The 16,533-nt window shown below is 36.8% G+C and overlaps 3 protein-coding genes across 5 annotated transcripts in view; 1 reads left to right on the top strand and 2 right to left on the bottom strand.

Annotated features, from left to right (window-relative positions):
* The first annotated feature begins 186 nt into the window (after positions 1–186).
* LOC110377365 (serine/threonine-protein kinase D2) overlaps positions 187–16,533 on the top strand; it is a 70,151-nt gene continuing 53,804 nt past the window's right edge. The window contains exon 1 of one of the 3 annotated variants that reach the window (XM_064039777.1): positions 187–687. The gene's annotated coding sequence lies outside the window, so the exon portion shown is untranslated. The remainder of the gene's footprint in view (positions 688–16,533) is intronic. The other 2 variants (XM_064039780.1, XM_064039778.1) reach the window with 2 other exon arrangements.
* On the bottom strand, positions 697–9,448 carry LOC110377362 (juvenile hormone esterase). The gene is made up of 4 exons (XM_021336228.3): positions 9,107–9,448; positions 8,614–8,789; positions 1,589–2,593; positions 697–1,361 (listed from the first exon to the last, which is right to left on the bottom strand). Exons 1-4 carry the CDS (start codon positions 9,302–9,304, stop codon positions 1,136–1,138), a joined length of 1,605 nt encoding a protein of 534 aa, XP_021191903.3. The 5' UTR covers positions 9,305–9,448; the 3' UTR covers positions 697–1,135.
* Positions 9,592–16,489, bottom strand: LOC110377358 (carboxylesterase 3A). Its single transcript, XM_021336224.3, has 4 exons — positions 16,323–16,489; positions 11,633–12,404; positions 10,350–11,563; positions 9,592–9,961 (listed from the first exon to the last, which is right to left on the bottom strand). The coding sequence occupies exons 1-4, from the start codon at positions 16,472–16,474 to the stop codon at positions 9,697–9,699; spliced, it is 2,403 nt and encodes an 800-aa protein (XP_021191899.3). The 5' UTR covers positions 16,475–16,489; the 3' UTR covers positions 9,592–9,696.

The raw sequence follows: 16,533 nt of genomic DNA, 5'->3' as shown, positions 1-16,533 counted from the left end.
GTCCGGTTCTGGCGTCACATGATGATGATAGTAGTTGTGTATAATCAGTAAATATAACACCAAATTCAAATTTTAAGTCCTGTTTGAGATAACTGTTTATTATTAGATAACGGATAGCGGACATAAGAAATGATTAATCGATTAACTCATCAATAAATACTAAAATAGTAGCTTATCATCAACGTAATGAATGAAAGTTACGTACAGTCCTACAGTCGTGTTTGTTAGGTACTTGGTGTCTTGTTGTACGAGCCTCAAGTACGCATGTGTGTGTTGTGCACGCTTTTCTCAGTTCAAAAACTTTCATTGGATTCTTATTGATCGTGGACGTAAAATAAGCCAACTAAGGCATAATTATCAGTAAAATGTTAGTGTAATTTTGAATAGTGGTGTATTATAATGCATTTAAAAAAAACCCGAAAGTCGAGAAAAAACATATTTTTATCGCATAAGTGAATTTCTGTGCCAAGTTTCCGAACGTAACTAATGTCAGTCAAGTCAAGTAAAATGTGACGGGTGCCCCATGTTTTGCCTTTTGTAATTTACTTGTTGATTTTATTATAAGAATTTAATGAGAATTTAGTGAACAATTGTTATATCACAGCGAGGACAGCTATGTTATAGTTTTACAAGTGAACACAGTGTTGGCAAGTCGACGTAACGCTTTCACGGCCGCCGATTGTTCAGGTAACGGTATTTACTTATGACAACGTCGATATTTTCTCGGAATCTTATACTTGTTTGGTTTTTATTGATTGTAATCTCATTATGTGACCTTTGACACGTTAATTAGTCGCTGTAGTTGCAAATAATCATGTTTGTGTATGTAGCGATTGCGTGGTCAAATATTTGGGCGACACTTGGGATTTCGCGAAGCGGAACTTGTATGTAATGACAAGTGCACGGCGGGCGCTCGACTGCTGTTTGAATAATTCTCGACTTTGAATTGTAAATAAATTAAATTTCTTTATCCTCTTGAATTTAAGTTAGGTGAAGTACATATAATTTCCATTTGCCTAATATTTTACAACATTTATTTACATTGAGCAAGTGAGCACGCATTGACCTTATTAACTGTAACTTACAAATCAAGTACTTGCTAAACTAGAGCTGGCCGTAAGCTTTTGACAAGAGTTTATTGATCTTCACCAGAGCCTTCAGCATCTTGTTGCACCTGAGCGAGGGGCTTGTAGAACCTGGTGTAGATGTTCTCTATGAACAGCAGGCGTTGGTGATTGGGCGGCACAATGATCTTGACGGTGTCATCAAACTGTAGCAGCGGAACTTCAGCAATGTATAGGGGCTTTTGTAGAGGTTGCCAAATGAGCGGGATCAGTGTGCTTGTCAGTGGAGTTGGATCACTAAAACAAACATTTACATTATAATATTGCTCTTCATTTTACTTTAAGTAAAAACTTGCCAATTTTTTTTTTATATGTCTTTAGGAAATGTTATATTTTTGTAATATTTAGACATTATATGGACCTCAGTATTTGTTGCATCACAATTGAGTATATTAAGGTTCCTTAAAAGGCAAATGTTGTTACTTAATTAATACAAAAGAATATACTGGCTACTTAAAACCTACCCTATCCTTATAAAGTTTCTCAGCAAAACCATCAACTTTTCTAGAACTATTTCAGTATGCTCTTCATCTTTATAAAAATAATCCAGCAGTGTGTCAAAGTTACCAGTTAATGATCCCTCCAGTGTCACAATTGTTTTCGTCAAATTAAATTTCATAACATACACAGGATATGAATTTTTATCTGCAAATACCATTGCCATTTTTATAATAGGGTATGCAGTCAATATGTCATAAATATAATCAGCATAGCTCTGAGCCATATTGGCCCGTGTGAAGTCCTTGGAGAAATAAAACTGTTTAATAATTTCCCCTACTCTATGTTTCGTTTTATGGTCATCAAACTCTAAATTATTTGGTAGCAAAAACTCAAAAATTGCAGGTGGATTTTGAAATTTCTCCATTTCTTGTATAACTGATACAATCTCTTTTTCTGTGAATGTTATTAGCATTGGCACATTGTGGAAACGCCCATCTTTAAGTTTTGTTAGGGGATCCATGTCTATAATATTATGAATAGAGTCAGATGAGTTCTCAACACATGGTAGAAACATTTCAGTTATCCTGGACAAGTCGTCGGCTGAGGCTTGTACGTAGAAATTGTATAGTTCTTCTGGCTCAGTTGAGCCGTCATAACCCAGAGAAGTAGCTCCATTGTAAGCTACAGTAAGAGGGTCATATGCCATGGAAATAGGGGACAGCACAGAACCTGACTCAAGAATGACTTTATGCAAGAGTCCTTGCTCTAGTCCTGACATAAGGAGAAGCTGTACTGCTTCGGCGCCAGCACCAGTGCCGTACACGGTGACGTCACGCGGGTTCCCGCCAAACTCTGCGATGTTCATGTGTACCCAGTAAAGCATTGCGATCTGGTCCTTCAACCCCGCGTTCCCGGGGGCTTCTGGAATTCTCAGGCAGAGGAAGCCTAGAGCTCCGAGTCGGTAGTTGAAGGTGACGATCACAAAACCTTCCTCGATTAGTCCATTTGGAGGCTGATATGCTCCCCAGCTGCAATGAAATGGTTTTGTCAAAGGGATGCAGGCATTATTAAGCACTAAAGATCCGGGAATTATCTTTATCACATTTATAATTTTTCGTAATACATAATATATGATATTAAAATTATTATATCTCGTGTGACAATTTAATAATAATAATAATAAATCTTTTATTTGCTTTAAACATGGTATTTTTGGTGTTACATATTATATATAAAGGAGCAAGCATGTTTAGCTATAGGTACAATAGCATGCAAAAATTTCAAACTTAAAACTAACATCTTAATATCATATTAACATTAACCTATCTGAGATCAAAATTTCTGTCAAGAAATTCACTTACACTATAAAAGCTACATTTGACTAGCCATTCGTGTAGTTTTGCCTTCAAAGCTCTTACATGTAATAATTTAAGATTTCTGGGAATTTTATTATAAATACGTACACACATTGCAAGGCAGTTTTTGTTATACTTTGTCAGTCTAGGTAGGTCATCAAGTACTAACGTGTATGGATCACGTCTGCTTCGCTGTAATACTTCATTTGCTGACTTAAATAATTTTTTGTTTTTTGCTACAAACATACAAGTTTCATAAATATAAAGTGATGGTAGTGGTAACAAACCAAGCTTTTTAAATACTGGTCGACATGAATCGTCAGGTTGCATACCCCAAATCGATCTTATGCACTTTTTTTGTGCAATAAATGCACGGTTCATGTCGGTGCTATTACCCCACACGATAAGTCCATAGCGCAGCAACGATTCAACGTAGGCATGATAAGACATGATTGCCGTTTTGAGGTTTGTTACTCTTTTCACTATTTTTAAAGCATATACAAATTTATTGATTTTGCTACTGAGATTATCAACGTGATCTTTCCAATTTATATTTTTATCTATTATAACGCCTAAGAACCGAGTATGTGTAACTTCTTTGATAGTAGGAATGTTGAGATAGATGTTATTTTTGTAATTGTTAGTTTGGTTAAATTGAATGAAGACGGATTTTTCTAAGTTTATTTTCAAACAGTTTATATTTAGCCACGAGAGTAATGAGTCTATTGTATTATTTATTTCAGCCTCATGGTCTTTAACAGTATGACATGTTTTGTTGGACGTTACTATGATGGAAATATCATCAGCAAATAATATGCACTTATGTATGGTTATTTTAATGATATCGTTTATATAAATTAAGAATAATACAGGGCCAAGCACACTTCCTTGTGGAACGCCATATTTGTTTAAATTATATTTTGAATAGTGTGATGCCATGTCTTTATTTTTATTAATTTTGTTAATAACGACGCTTTGTTGCCTGTCACTTAAATATGACGATATCCACTGATGCGCAGGACCTCTAACTCCGATAGAATCTAATTTTTTTAATAGTAATTCGTGGGAGACTAGATCAAAAGCTTTTGATAAATCGAAGAAAAGGCCAGTAGTGAGGTAATTATTATTAACATTAGAGAGTATGGTTTTCATGAGTGTAAATATAGCTAAGGATGTAGACTTGTTTTTTTGAAATCCGAACTGTTCTTCAGCAATAATTTTAAATTTACTGCAATAATCGATTAATCTCTTATGCATACACTTTTCAAACACTTTCGATAAGATGGGTATAAGAGTTATTGGGCGATAATTATTGACATCAAATTTGTCCCCTTTTTTAAATATTGGTTTTACTATGGAGAGTTTTAATCTGTCGGGGAATATGCCCATTGAAAACGACATATTGATTAGGTACGTTAAGATTTCACATAATTCATCACAGCAAGCTTTTATGATTTTTGTGTTAATTTCATCGTAACCCTCTGATTGGGTATTGCTTAAGGACATTATTTCCTGCCGCACTTCACTGGGTAACATGGGTTTTAGAAACATCGAGTTTGGATATTTGCTTGCACTAAGATGTTGGTTGTTCGTCTTTGCTTTGATCTGTGGTAAGTTGGTGTAATGATCGTTAAATACAGTGGCTATTTTAATTGGGTCTTTAATGTCTTTACCATTTGACTTTATTGTTTCTATGGTGTTTTTAGAGGGTAATTTATTTATTTCGCTTTTAATAACTGACCAAGTTGCTAAGCATTTGTTATCGTGATTGTTAATATATTTTATATTTATATTCTTTTTTGATAAGCTTATACACTTTTTTAATAAATCAGAGTAACAATTATATTTAATTCTATTGCTTGTATTTTTGTTTTTATAATATAGATAACGTAGCTTGCGTTTAGTTTTACAACTTTGTTTTAATCCTCTGCTGATCCACTTTTGTTTTTTATTATTGTTATTTACCTTAAGTCTTGTTTTCGGAAAACAGAGGTTATATAGCAGGCAAAGCCAATCATGGAATTCATTAAATGCGGAATTTAAATCATTATTTAGGTAAACATTGGACCATGACAGGTTCTGCAAGTGAACCTTAAATTTACGAATGTAATCTAAATTAAAGTCTCTTTTGTAAATATAATATTTTTCGGAGTTTTGTGAGGCTGGTTTAATAGGAAAGGTTAACATTTGTGCAGTATCGTGATCAGACAGATGTAGAGGTAGGACAGTAGCATTTGCATTAGTAATATTGCTTAATATGTGATCGATACAAGACAATTTCCGGGTTGGGACATTGATGTGGATTTTATAGTTATAGTTATCTACCAAGTCTTGCAGTTCATTTGTTACATTACCTTTTCTTAGTGTATTTATATTAAAGTCGCCGGTAATCACAATATTCGTTTTAGATTTGTATTTATTTGATAAGTTGTGTAAAAGGTTACCTAATTTGTTTAAGAATTGATGTGGATCAGATTGGGGTGTTCTGTATACACATATTATTACAATTTTATTAGAAGATATTATTTCTACACCGCAGACTTCAAATACATTTTGAGCCGCGTAATTATTTAAGAATATTAACTCTTTATAATTTAGCCCCTTTTTTACGAATATGCAAGTACCACCTCTTTGCTTTTCTCTCGAATAATTAGAAGCCATACTGTAATTATGTATTTTAGCGTAGAGCTCATTTCCTTTTTTTATAAATGTTTCTGATAGGCATATTACATCTGGATCATTATTTAATTCCTTTAATTCTTCAATTGTTATTTCTAATAATTCTTTTTTGGACAAGATACTCGCTATATTTTGGTGCAGTATTCTAAAATTGTGTATATTTTCTTTATTTTCAGGCACGAAAAAACGATTGATTTTTATTCTTATTTAAAACGGGAAAGTAATAGGGTATGGTCCCTTTTGAAGCCTTTACGTCGGGCTGTATATTCACGCAGCGTTCATCGTGACTACTTTCTTTTAAGCATGTAAAGTAATAAGGAATTGTCCCTTTCTTGGGCTCATTTACACTGGTGTTTGTATTGGAACTTGATTTGTTACGCACTAACCATTTCCGAATAGAGCTAGGGTTCAAGTATTTATCATTATAGTCGCAACAATCAATAGCATAATTTATTGACTCGCATATTTCGAAGTGTTTATTGCACTTTTTGTTTAAGAAGTAGCATTTTTCATATTTTTTACAAAGGTTTTCTATAGAGTAATTCAATTTATTAACATTTATATGTATATTATTTAAGACATTCAGTACAATCACACAGTTATTTTTAAATTTATCTAATATTATTTCTAGCTGAGATAAGATTAGTGTCGGATTATGGTCGTTTTCACCTACACATATAATTAATTTGTCATCAGATGAGAATTCGCAATTTCTACAGTTGGCTAAAATTTCTCTGGTCGGAGCATTCGGTTTCGTTTCAGCGACGACTCTGTACCTCTCATACTGTGTGTTGGCACGCGAGCGTGATATGGCTGCTGCTAGTCCGACGCACCGCTGGGAGCCGTAGATAACTATCTTCTTTTCGTTAGTTGGTGTCAGCCACTTCGTAGCATTAGGCATAGTGTTTAGACTCGTATTTTGCGTAGCTTTTAGAGACTCATTCTTATTTATGTAGTGATTATGCCGCATCAGTTCTTTGATGCGACCAGTGAGTTTTGAGATCTCTTGTTCTGCGACCTGTAGTTGTTGTTGTAGAGTGTCAATTTCTTGTTTCAGCAATGTTATCTTCTCGTAGTCATTATTGGTAAAGGGACCGTCTGAAGTTGGTGAGGTTTGTGCAGTGGACATGTTGTTCTGTTGTGTGAGGGAACAGTTTAACTTCTGATTGGTATGGCTTATGACAGATTCCAGTCTCTGGTTTTCTACAGTTAACTTTTTTATTTGTTCCCGTAAGTCACTGTTTTCTGATAGCAAATCTCCCAGTTTATTTTCTGTACTTTCAAGTTTAAGTGTAAGTTGAGTTATTGTGCACCTCATTTCTGAGGTTGATACTAGGTCAGTTATTGTTTTATCAATACTTCTAGATATCTTGGGGGTACTGTATGATTCATCAGAAGTCTCGCATTCTGTCAGTATGTGTGAGTCAAATAGCATAGTGCTGTGTTGTACTGGCGATTGGTGTAGCGTTTCATCATTTACATTTTCATTTATGTTAGCAGCTAGTTGTATCGGAGACACTGGTTTAGTGAGTGGTTGCTTTTTCCGTAAGGTAATATTAGACTGTACATTATCGTCTGCATATTTCTTATTTTTTACGCACAACTTACACCTCCATTTCCTTTTAGCTTCTGCGTCCTTAAGACGATATGTTGCTTCGGGATAGCCGTCGCAGTCTAGCTCGTATCTATTTTTGCAGGCAGAGCATAGAGCGGTATTTTTTATATAGACCATTTTTTTACATTTATGACAAGGTACCAGTGGCGCCATCTTACGGATACTGTTGTTATTTCTTGTCAAATTTAAGGACATCGTAGTAATAATAACTTACAAATATTATTTGAAAAATGTTGCTCTTAACGAAAAGCGAATGCACGTAGTGGGATTTGAACTCACGGACATTCGTGGATTTGTTGAACGGCAAAAGTAGGACTCCTTTGTACGGGGCTACCGGTACTTAATATTTGGTGTCGAATTTAGTGTGTGCTTTCTGGTTATTAGATGTTTATACAAACAAACAATCCGTTATGGCAATTTAAATTCAAATCACTTTTTGGCGTCACTTTTTTGAAAACTTTGTTGTTATTTTTTAAAATGTTATTGTTTTTGCACTAAACTTACTTTAATGTTTATAAAGTTTATAGAATACGGTATTTTATGTTTTTACACTTTGTTTTATTATGAATTTAGTTACCTTACACACTTTTTTTTTTAATTGCACTCAGAGTTATTGTTTTTCTTAATTATGTACACTGTATCTTAATAAGCACTGTTTCACTATATTGTCTTGTATTAACTACTATATGTGTCACATACTAGTTAAGTTTCATACACTTTAATTCACTATTAATATTTTTAAAGATTTTTTATTACGGAGCACTTTTATTTTGCGTGAGGCCCAGCGCAGCGCCCTCTCGCGTCCATTGCTGCAATACACATTATATCCTCACCTAGGTATATTAATACATTATATCCTCACCTAGGTATATTATCTGTCTCTCAACCGCAAATTTTGTTAGACCACATTTTATCTAATGTTTTACTTTGTGAAAAACCCAGTTAGTCATCAAGGCCGCTGTCTGAGACAGCCTACAGGTTTAAGCGACTTATTTGAAAAATATTCGAAAAAAAAAAGCTACAGTATTTTATTTCATTATCAAGACAGATATTGTGTCGTTCTAAATCGGAACCAATCGAATCTTTCCTGATTAGGTTATGTATCGTCTTCCAAATATCCGAAAGAATATTCCGTTTAATTTTGAAGGATTCTTGTCCTTAAGAATATGTATTAATCAGCTCATTATTACCTACATACTCACAAAAATCTGCCTTCATTTTGTAATCTAAACACCGAAATTCCTTCATCGTAAGATTAAAAGATGCTCACAGTCTCGGGAATCATATCATTTGATATAAATAGTAACGTATTGAGACTAGCATCAACAAATTCTGTATTTGTATAAGCAACATGAAATCGCACATCTTTGCTGAATAATATTACAGCGGTATACATTACCCGCTCTGATAGTATCCGTCGTGCACCAACACGAGCACTGGTAGCGATGTAGCGTCCTCCGGAGTGAACACATTCACCACCAGACAGTTTTCCTCGCCATCGGCGTTCAATTGAGGGCATTTGACTTCATGAGTGGCTTCGAAGATCCCATCCCACTTCGGGGGCGGGGTTGGATCCTGAATCAATGGACGATCACTTTTACATCTTCGATTTTCTCACAGACATAGTTTTCTCGAATTTTGTAAAATTAGTACCTATTGGAAAAATTGTGTTGTTTAATACCATTTTTCATTTCACTTCGCTTCGCAAAAGAGATACCCAAATTAAATTGAGAAACTATCATGCACGTTCACCGATTATACTGGAGTAGACCGGGACCTTTACCAAACTAAGTAATTACATTATCAACAGCCGTAAATTTCCCGCGCGATAGCAATCTAATCAACATATTAGCAAATGGGATCTACGTGTATAAACAAATGGACCAGCTGACCTTAAAGCGGGCGGCGCGCGTGGGCGGGCTCGCGTAGGGGAGGCCGTAGTACGCGAAGTGGGGCGGCTGGGGGGTGAGGTAGCCGCGCACGACGCCCTGCGAGCTGGGCACGTCGCGGTGCGGCCGGGGCTCGGCCCGCGCCAGCACCGCGCACAGCGCCGCGCTCGCCGCCAACGCGGCCCAAGCAGCGCCGAGCATTCCGCGCCGCCCGTCCGCCTGCACTCCTCGTGCCGTGTCCAGTGGCCCAGTTTACGTGTCGCCAGACGCGGTTATCAAAACACACGGCGACTAATCAAAACATTGACACGTGAAATGTTTAACTATTTGTGATTGTGACTCACTTCAGTTTTCCTAAACAGTTCAGTTTCTGCAGCTTGTAAGCTTGTGTACTCAGAGGTTAGAGTGAGATTTTTGTTTTAAATCACTATCGTAGATAACATAATACAAATACAATGCAAAAAGTATTAATGATACAAACAATAATATTGTGTTCATAGTTTATTTCAAATATACCACTCACATTGTTGATAAAGTACATGGCTGTTATACTAGTGACTAGCTACTGTTAAACGTAAGATACGGTGAATAGTTTAGAAGAAATGCCAAGCGTGTTTAAAGAAGGTGATGAAGAAGACTATCTGTAAGACGATGAGAGTGTAGACGCTGGCGGAGGTCCCGATAGCGCGACTCTTCTCGATGAAGTGCGCGTCGTAGATGTCGCTCCAGACGTTGAGGCGCTCCACGTGCAAGCCCTTCTTCAAGCTTGGCTCTGTCTCAATCGACAACCACTGCTCTTCCCCCGGCTCCACCTCTTTCTCCAACTTTTTCCACTCGATGTTCCCGGCTGAAGGCGTTCTGGAAATATTTGCAGTATTTGAAATGCATTATCTTACACCCTTATACTTGAGAATAAATTCAGAAATCCTATCTATTGATGTCAAAGTTTGGATGTTTTTTCCTTAATCACGGTTTAAGTTCTGTAAGTTGGGGTCAAACTACTATATACCTAACTAACAAAATATATGAACTCGTTTTATCCGCTTGCGGGAATTCGTTCCCATCACAGCGTATCCCAGAGGCTAACCACGGGCTTTGGTTTGAAAGCTAGTAAAGACTAAATTAAATTATAATATAACAAAATGTAATAATGGTTATGATCACAAACAGGCCAAGAAATATTTTTATTGAAATGAAAATTATTGGTAAAAGTCAGATTTATTGTAGTGTAACAATAACAACTCACCCAGTCTTGATGAAAGTAGTCCACAACTCAGTCAGTGTGTTAATCATTCCAATTTCTTTCGATCCTTCACTAAGTACCTTTCCATCTTGAGTGAACAAATACCCAATGATGTCTCCCCTCACGGCGCCGTCCAACGGCCTATGAATAGCTTCCAACTCCCTGTTCAGGCTTCCCACAAATGCAAACTCATACAAGTATACCGTCGCTCCCGAGTCTACCAGCGGCCGCGCAGTGCGTATCCCTGGACCAAGATATGCAGCATCCGTAAAATACAGTGTTAGATTTTCGACATCGCAAATGCCGATAGCAGTGTCCCCAAAATAGGCCGCCCTCACCCGGTTCCCTGCTCTAGTTCTTTCTTCACTTGTTTTAAAGTGTAAGTCCTGGGGTAGCATAAGACTGGAGTTTACATTAAATTGATGTATGCTATCTCTCGTATGATTTAAAAATTCGTGTACACCTGCGTACTGTGCTGAACCTATCATGAACGATATCTTAATTTCTTGGTTTCTTAACATCGCAGAGGGTGTGAATTCCATGAAATGTGATGTGTTGTCGATGTTTCGTTCCAAGCATGGTCTCAAGACTATATCTCTTGCTGCTCTAACTAGCTGTTCTGCACCCACATTCTGCCATGTTTGAAATCCATTGATATTTCTAACTACATTAGTAGCAGAATTAATAGGGTTCCTGTCTATTGCCCAGTATGAAAGAACCGAGCCACTCTCTGTAATAACTTTGCTTATATTGTTTCTAGACATTGGAGACAAAGCTAAATAGCCAGCGAGAGCGCCTGCTGTCCCGTCCCCACTAACTGCGATATTATCATGATTTCCACCAAATTTTGCAATGTTTTGCTTTAGCCATCTCAAAGCCAAAGATAAATCCTTCAAAGCAGCATTTCCCGGAGCCGTTTCATTTTGTAGACACAGAAAACCAAGTGGTCCTAGTCTATAATTCGGTAAAACCAGAATTATTCCTTTTGGGACCAAATATTCTGGCCCATAAATTTCAGGGTTTCCGCTTCCATTAATGAAGTTTCCTTCATGGATGTGAACCAGAACTGCAGCATTGGAAGCATCAGATGGCCTAAAAATACTCAGTGTAAGACAGTCGATATTTCCGACGTATTGATCGCCCTGAAGCTGTGGACAGCGTTTGTTATGATCTTTTTCATCATGAATAGTTTCCGAACTATCTGCTAATACCGAGGCCTAAAAAGAAAATAACACTTTATAAACTGACAAATGGCATAAGTCTTAATTGATAAGTACCATACTTACTTGTAACGGATTATTGATGGTTCCATACTTTATGTCAATGTAGCCAATAATATTTTTGTTTTCTCGCCAGTGGTGTCCACGCACTCGACCCGATGTGGTTTCCACTTCGTATACTTGCTCTATGCCTTCATTGTCAGAGCCTTCATCTCCAACTTCGTTGTCGTCATCATTTTCATTGCCAGCTCCTCCTACTCCATTGTTATCAGAGCCATTACCATCACCATCACCATCATTCTCGCCCGAGTTGTTGTCAGATCCATTGCCATTACCCCCGTTTCCTCCGTTATCGTCGGTTTCGGGGTCATTGCCGTTTCCTGATGTGTTATCGTCTGAGCCGTTGCCATCGTTTCCATTACCGTTGCCATCATTTTCGTTACTGTTGCCATCGTTTTCGTTACCGTTGCCTTCTGGGTCACCATCTCCGTTACCCCCAGAATTATTGCCAGAGTCGGGATTAACATTGGCAGATCCTCCATTTTCATTACTTCTCGATTCTCTATGTCCATTGGCATTTGTGTCCAGTGCATTTGGCATATTCAGTGAAGGGTTTTCGTTTGATGCTCTAGCAAGTTGCTCTTGACTAACTACGTGAACTGCATCGTGTCTTGTGGATTGCTGTAGGCCAGGAGAGCTGGTACTCGAGTGATCACCCAGAAGGTCGTGCTCTATAGCGAGGTGAAGCGCTGAAGAGGTCACCACTAGCGCCGCACTTATCCATATTGTAGTCTGCCACCGCATTGTTAAGTATTTTGCGGGGTAGTGAAGATCATTCCTAGAAGAAAAGCACTTTATTTTATAACTGTTATATCAAGCTATTCATTAATAAGTCGATATTTGTACTCAATAAACAACGTATTTTTGTTCAATAGAGCCACGTATCTGCAAGTACTAGCAAAAGGTTGCATAGTCTATCTGATCTAATAATAGGTTTGGTTCGCCTTATCACCGTTTCATGTTTCAGGAGCGATAGTACAATATTGCTATCCTGACTGATCACTTCTTGCGCAATACTTCAAATAAGTCATGCAACATGTAAAACGTGAGGTCTTTACATAAATATTTGACAAATATGTATATGAAACAACAAATTGGCAATAGCCAATTCAATTCTTACAGTCAACAAAACATTTTATTTAATTCATGTATGCAGTCATAGGTTCAATTCAAAATTATTATATAAATTCGCGTGTGAAAAAAACTATAAATAAATAATTAGTTAATCTAATAATTTAACTAATATTTCAGCGTTAACTTCCTATAGGGCGAGGCTCTGATTTTCAAAAAATCAAAAAAAAATATTTTGTACATATCAAACTCAAACTCAAACTCAAAATTTTTTATTTCAAATAGGCCTATGAAAGCTCTCTCGAAACGTCAAAGTTAGGTGCACGGTTCCAAAGAGTTGGTCTCATGGAGAAGAACCGGCAAGAAACTCCATGGACACTCTTTTTAAAAGAAAATAAAAATAATTACAGACATACAGTTTTCTATCTAGTCCTGAGAATGTTATACAATCCAAATTGAGCTAAAAATGTATTAATAAATTATACAAAATAATTTTAGTGCAATCTTTACTGGAAAAATAATTTATACAATTCAAAGAAAAAATATATTGGGTAACCAAGTTATTATACAATGCAATTTGGGGTCTTGCTGGCTTGGGCTTGGCTGGTCTGGGCGGAGGCACTCCCGTGCCCGTGGTCGCCGGGGAAGCCACATGTGCAGAGAAAAAGAAAAAACAATATTAATTTAGCGCCAGGCATCACTGTCATTAATGTAATCCTGAATTTTATAATACGCCTTTTTAGTCAAAATGTTTTTAACTACATTCTTAAACTTTTTATCCGTGAGATCAAGGATACATTTAGGTAGCTTGTTATAAAAACGTACACAATTCCCTAAGAACGACTTATTTGTTTTTGTTAGCCTAAACTTGGGAACCACTAATTTATGTTTGTTACGTGTATTTATCTGGTGAATGTCACTTTTAACTGTGAATTTATGGATGTTTTTGCGAACAAACATAATATTTTCAAAAATATACAAGGAAGGTAATGTAAGTATATTAATTTCCTTAAAGAATTCTCTAAGAGATTCGCGAGAGCCCATGCCATAGATCGCTCGGATCGCCCTTTTTTGCAAAACGAAAATTGATTGGACATCAGCCGCTGCCCCCCATAGCAGAATGCCATATGACATCACGCAATGGAAATAGGCGAAGTATACAAGCCTGGCCGTAGCTATATCGGTCAGTTGTCTTATTTTTCTGACTGCAAAGGCAGCAGAACCAAGTCGCCCTGATAGGGAGGATATATGGGGACCCCATTGCAATTTACTGTCAATGGTAATGCCCAGAAATACTGTGCTGTTAATTAACTCTAATTTGCTGTTATCGAGCATTATATTTGTTTCAACCGCAGTGACGTTAGGCAAACAGAACTTAAGACATTTAGTCTTGGAAGCGTTTAATAATAAATTGTTGGCTGCGAACCATTTGGAGAGAATTTCTAGGCTTTCATTAATGTGACTAACATTGGGGTTCTTACGCTTAACTTTAAAAACAAGGGAAGTGTCATCCGCAAACAAAATAACATCCGAAATATCAGACAACACAAATGGAAGGTCATTTATATAAGCTAGGAACAGAAATGGACCCAGTATAGAGCCTTGAGGCACGCCCATTTTTACAACTGTCCCCGAAGATGTTGAGCCGCAGACATCCACTTTTTGCTGTCTGTTGGATAGATAAGACCGGACAAGTTCAAGAGATTTTCCACGAATGCCGTAGTGTCTCAGCTTAGAAATGAGTGTATCGTGGTCCACACAATCAAACGCCTTGGAGAGATCACAGAATATACCGACGGCATCCTGCGAACTCTCCCAGGCTTCCAAAATCTGAGTGACTAACCGCGCACTTGCGTCCGTAGTGGACCTACCCTTTGTAAAGCCGAATTGACGGTCGTGCAGTATATCGTTTAAGTTGAAATGGTTTAACATCTGATCAAGCATGATCCTTTCGAATATTTTACTTAGAGCCGGGAGAATAGAAATGGGTCTGTAGTTTGACGGATTTTTCTTACAACCTGACTTAAATATTGGAATGACCTTACTGTGTTTCATCAAATCAGGAAAGGTGCCTTCATCTATACACGAGTTAAATATTTGACTGAGTATTGGTGCAATATTGTCAATCACGGAGCTCAGGGCTTTAACAGAGATTCCCCATAAGTCTTCCGTTTTCTAAACGGCACTTCCTAATAATTTTGTTATACTTAATATACTTTTTAAATTTTTTATTACTCAATACTAAAGGACATTGTGTGATGGTATCATCACCGGTCAGGTCTATAATTGCAGCTGAGCTGCCCACAGCTGTGGTACTTCCTACCAACTTAGTGAAACGATTTAGGGTGTCAGAAGTTTGCACCCGAGCTAAATCAGACTCATATGAGGATATTTTGTTGTAGGCCTCACTTAGTTCAAGCTCGAGTTCAGTTATACGTCTTAAAGTAAGTTCATGTGTTTCACTACATTCCTGAAAAGATGATACAAATGCCTGAAGTTGGTTATGTTGGTCTAGAAGGTCCATATGCTGTATATGCAGCTCGGCCAGGTCATTTTTTAGGACTGTGTTTTTGTCGACAACATTTTTCACTTCCACCTCACTGTCCTCCCTTTCCTGCAGTAACTGATTACAAAGTGTTCTTGATGCCTCAAGATCCTTCAGAGTGGCCCTTAGCTTGTCCTCCAAGTCTTTGATAGCGGCCCTCCTGGTTGTCATTTTGTAAACTTTGAGTTCAGTTATCTGAAATGTGACAGGAAACAGCTTAGTGGCAGGCAAAATATGTTTCTTAGGACACAATCAGGGAAGAGCAATATTAAACAGAATGAGAACTAGTAGAAAAAGAAAAAAAACACAAAAGAAAATTTAACTAAAAATAAAAATTAAAGTGGGTAGGGTGAATTAATATTAAAATGTTAAAAAAATATTTTTTAAACAAGATAAGTGACTACAGTTAAGGAAGATTACATTAAACACAAAAGTTTGACTTTATTTAGAAAATACAAAAGTGAAACTGACTATGTACAAACAAAGGAATTGGTTTGTAAGTTTGACACAGAACAGAAGTTAATAGAAATACATAGAAGGATTGATCATGGAAAAGTATAGTAATACTTAGTAGTTGTATGAGTGTATATATTAAATAATTGAAGTGTTTGAATGTCTGCGGCGAACGTTAACGTCGTCGATTCTGCTTCCACAATATTGTCAAGCAGAAGGAGACAGTAACTGAGCCGATGTGTGTGTAGGGACGTTGCTCATAACAATGAGCAGTGTACTTAAGTGGTTTGTATAGTGTATAAACACAAAGATACAATAATATTATAAAAGAAAAACAAAATACTCCCCAGATTTCAAATTGTCCGTTTGACAGCTGGTTCACTCAATCACATTTGCTTTGAATTTTCAATATTTGCGACAAAAACATATTAACAACACTGTTACATACACTTATTAACTATATTACACGATTTTAAACACGATTATCAATAAATAACTATTTTTCTAAAATATTAAATCCAATATGTCCAATATGTCTTAGACTGTATTATTTACTAATTAACATTAATTGGAATATATCTCAACGTTCCTAAATGAGGTGAAGGTGATAAAAAGTGACCAACTAACCTTTCAGTGTTAATATGTGGTTCGTCGCTGGCTCTTTCCAAATGAGTCTCGGACGGCGCACTAGCGGCGGCACCGCATAGGCTGTTACCCCAATCACGCGGTACTATCACTAACAAAACCTCATTTATATTTACTGCAGTTTGAACTAACATTTGACTTAGGTCTTGAGGAAATTAAAGAACCCCCAAGTATAAATTCATATAGTATAAGT

Source organism: Helicoverpa armigera, chromosome 20 (assembly GCF_030705265.1).
Source record: "Helicoverpa armigera isolate CAAS_96S chromosome 20, ASM3070526v1, whole genome shotgun sequence".
NCBI lineage: Eukaryota > Metazoa > Arthropoda > Insecta > Lepidoptera > Noctuidae > Helicoverpa > Helicoverpa armigera.
This window is presented reverse-complemented; position numbering and strand designations above follow the sequence as displayed.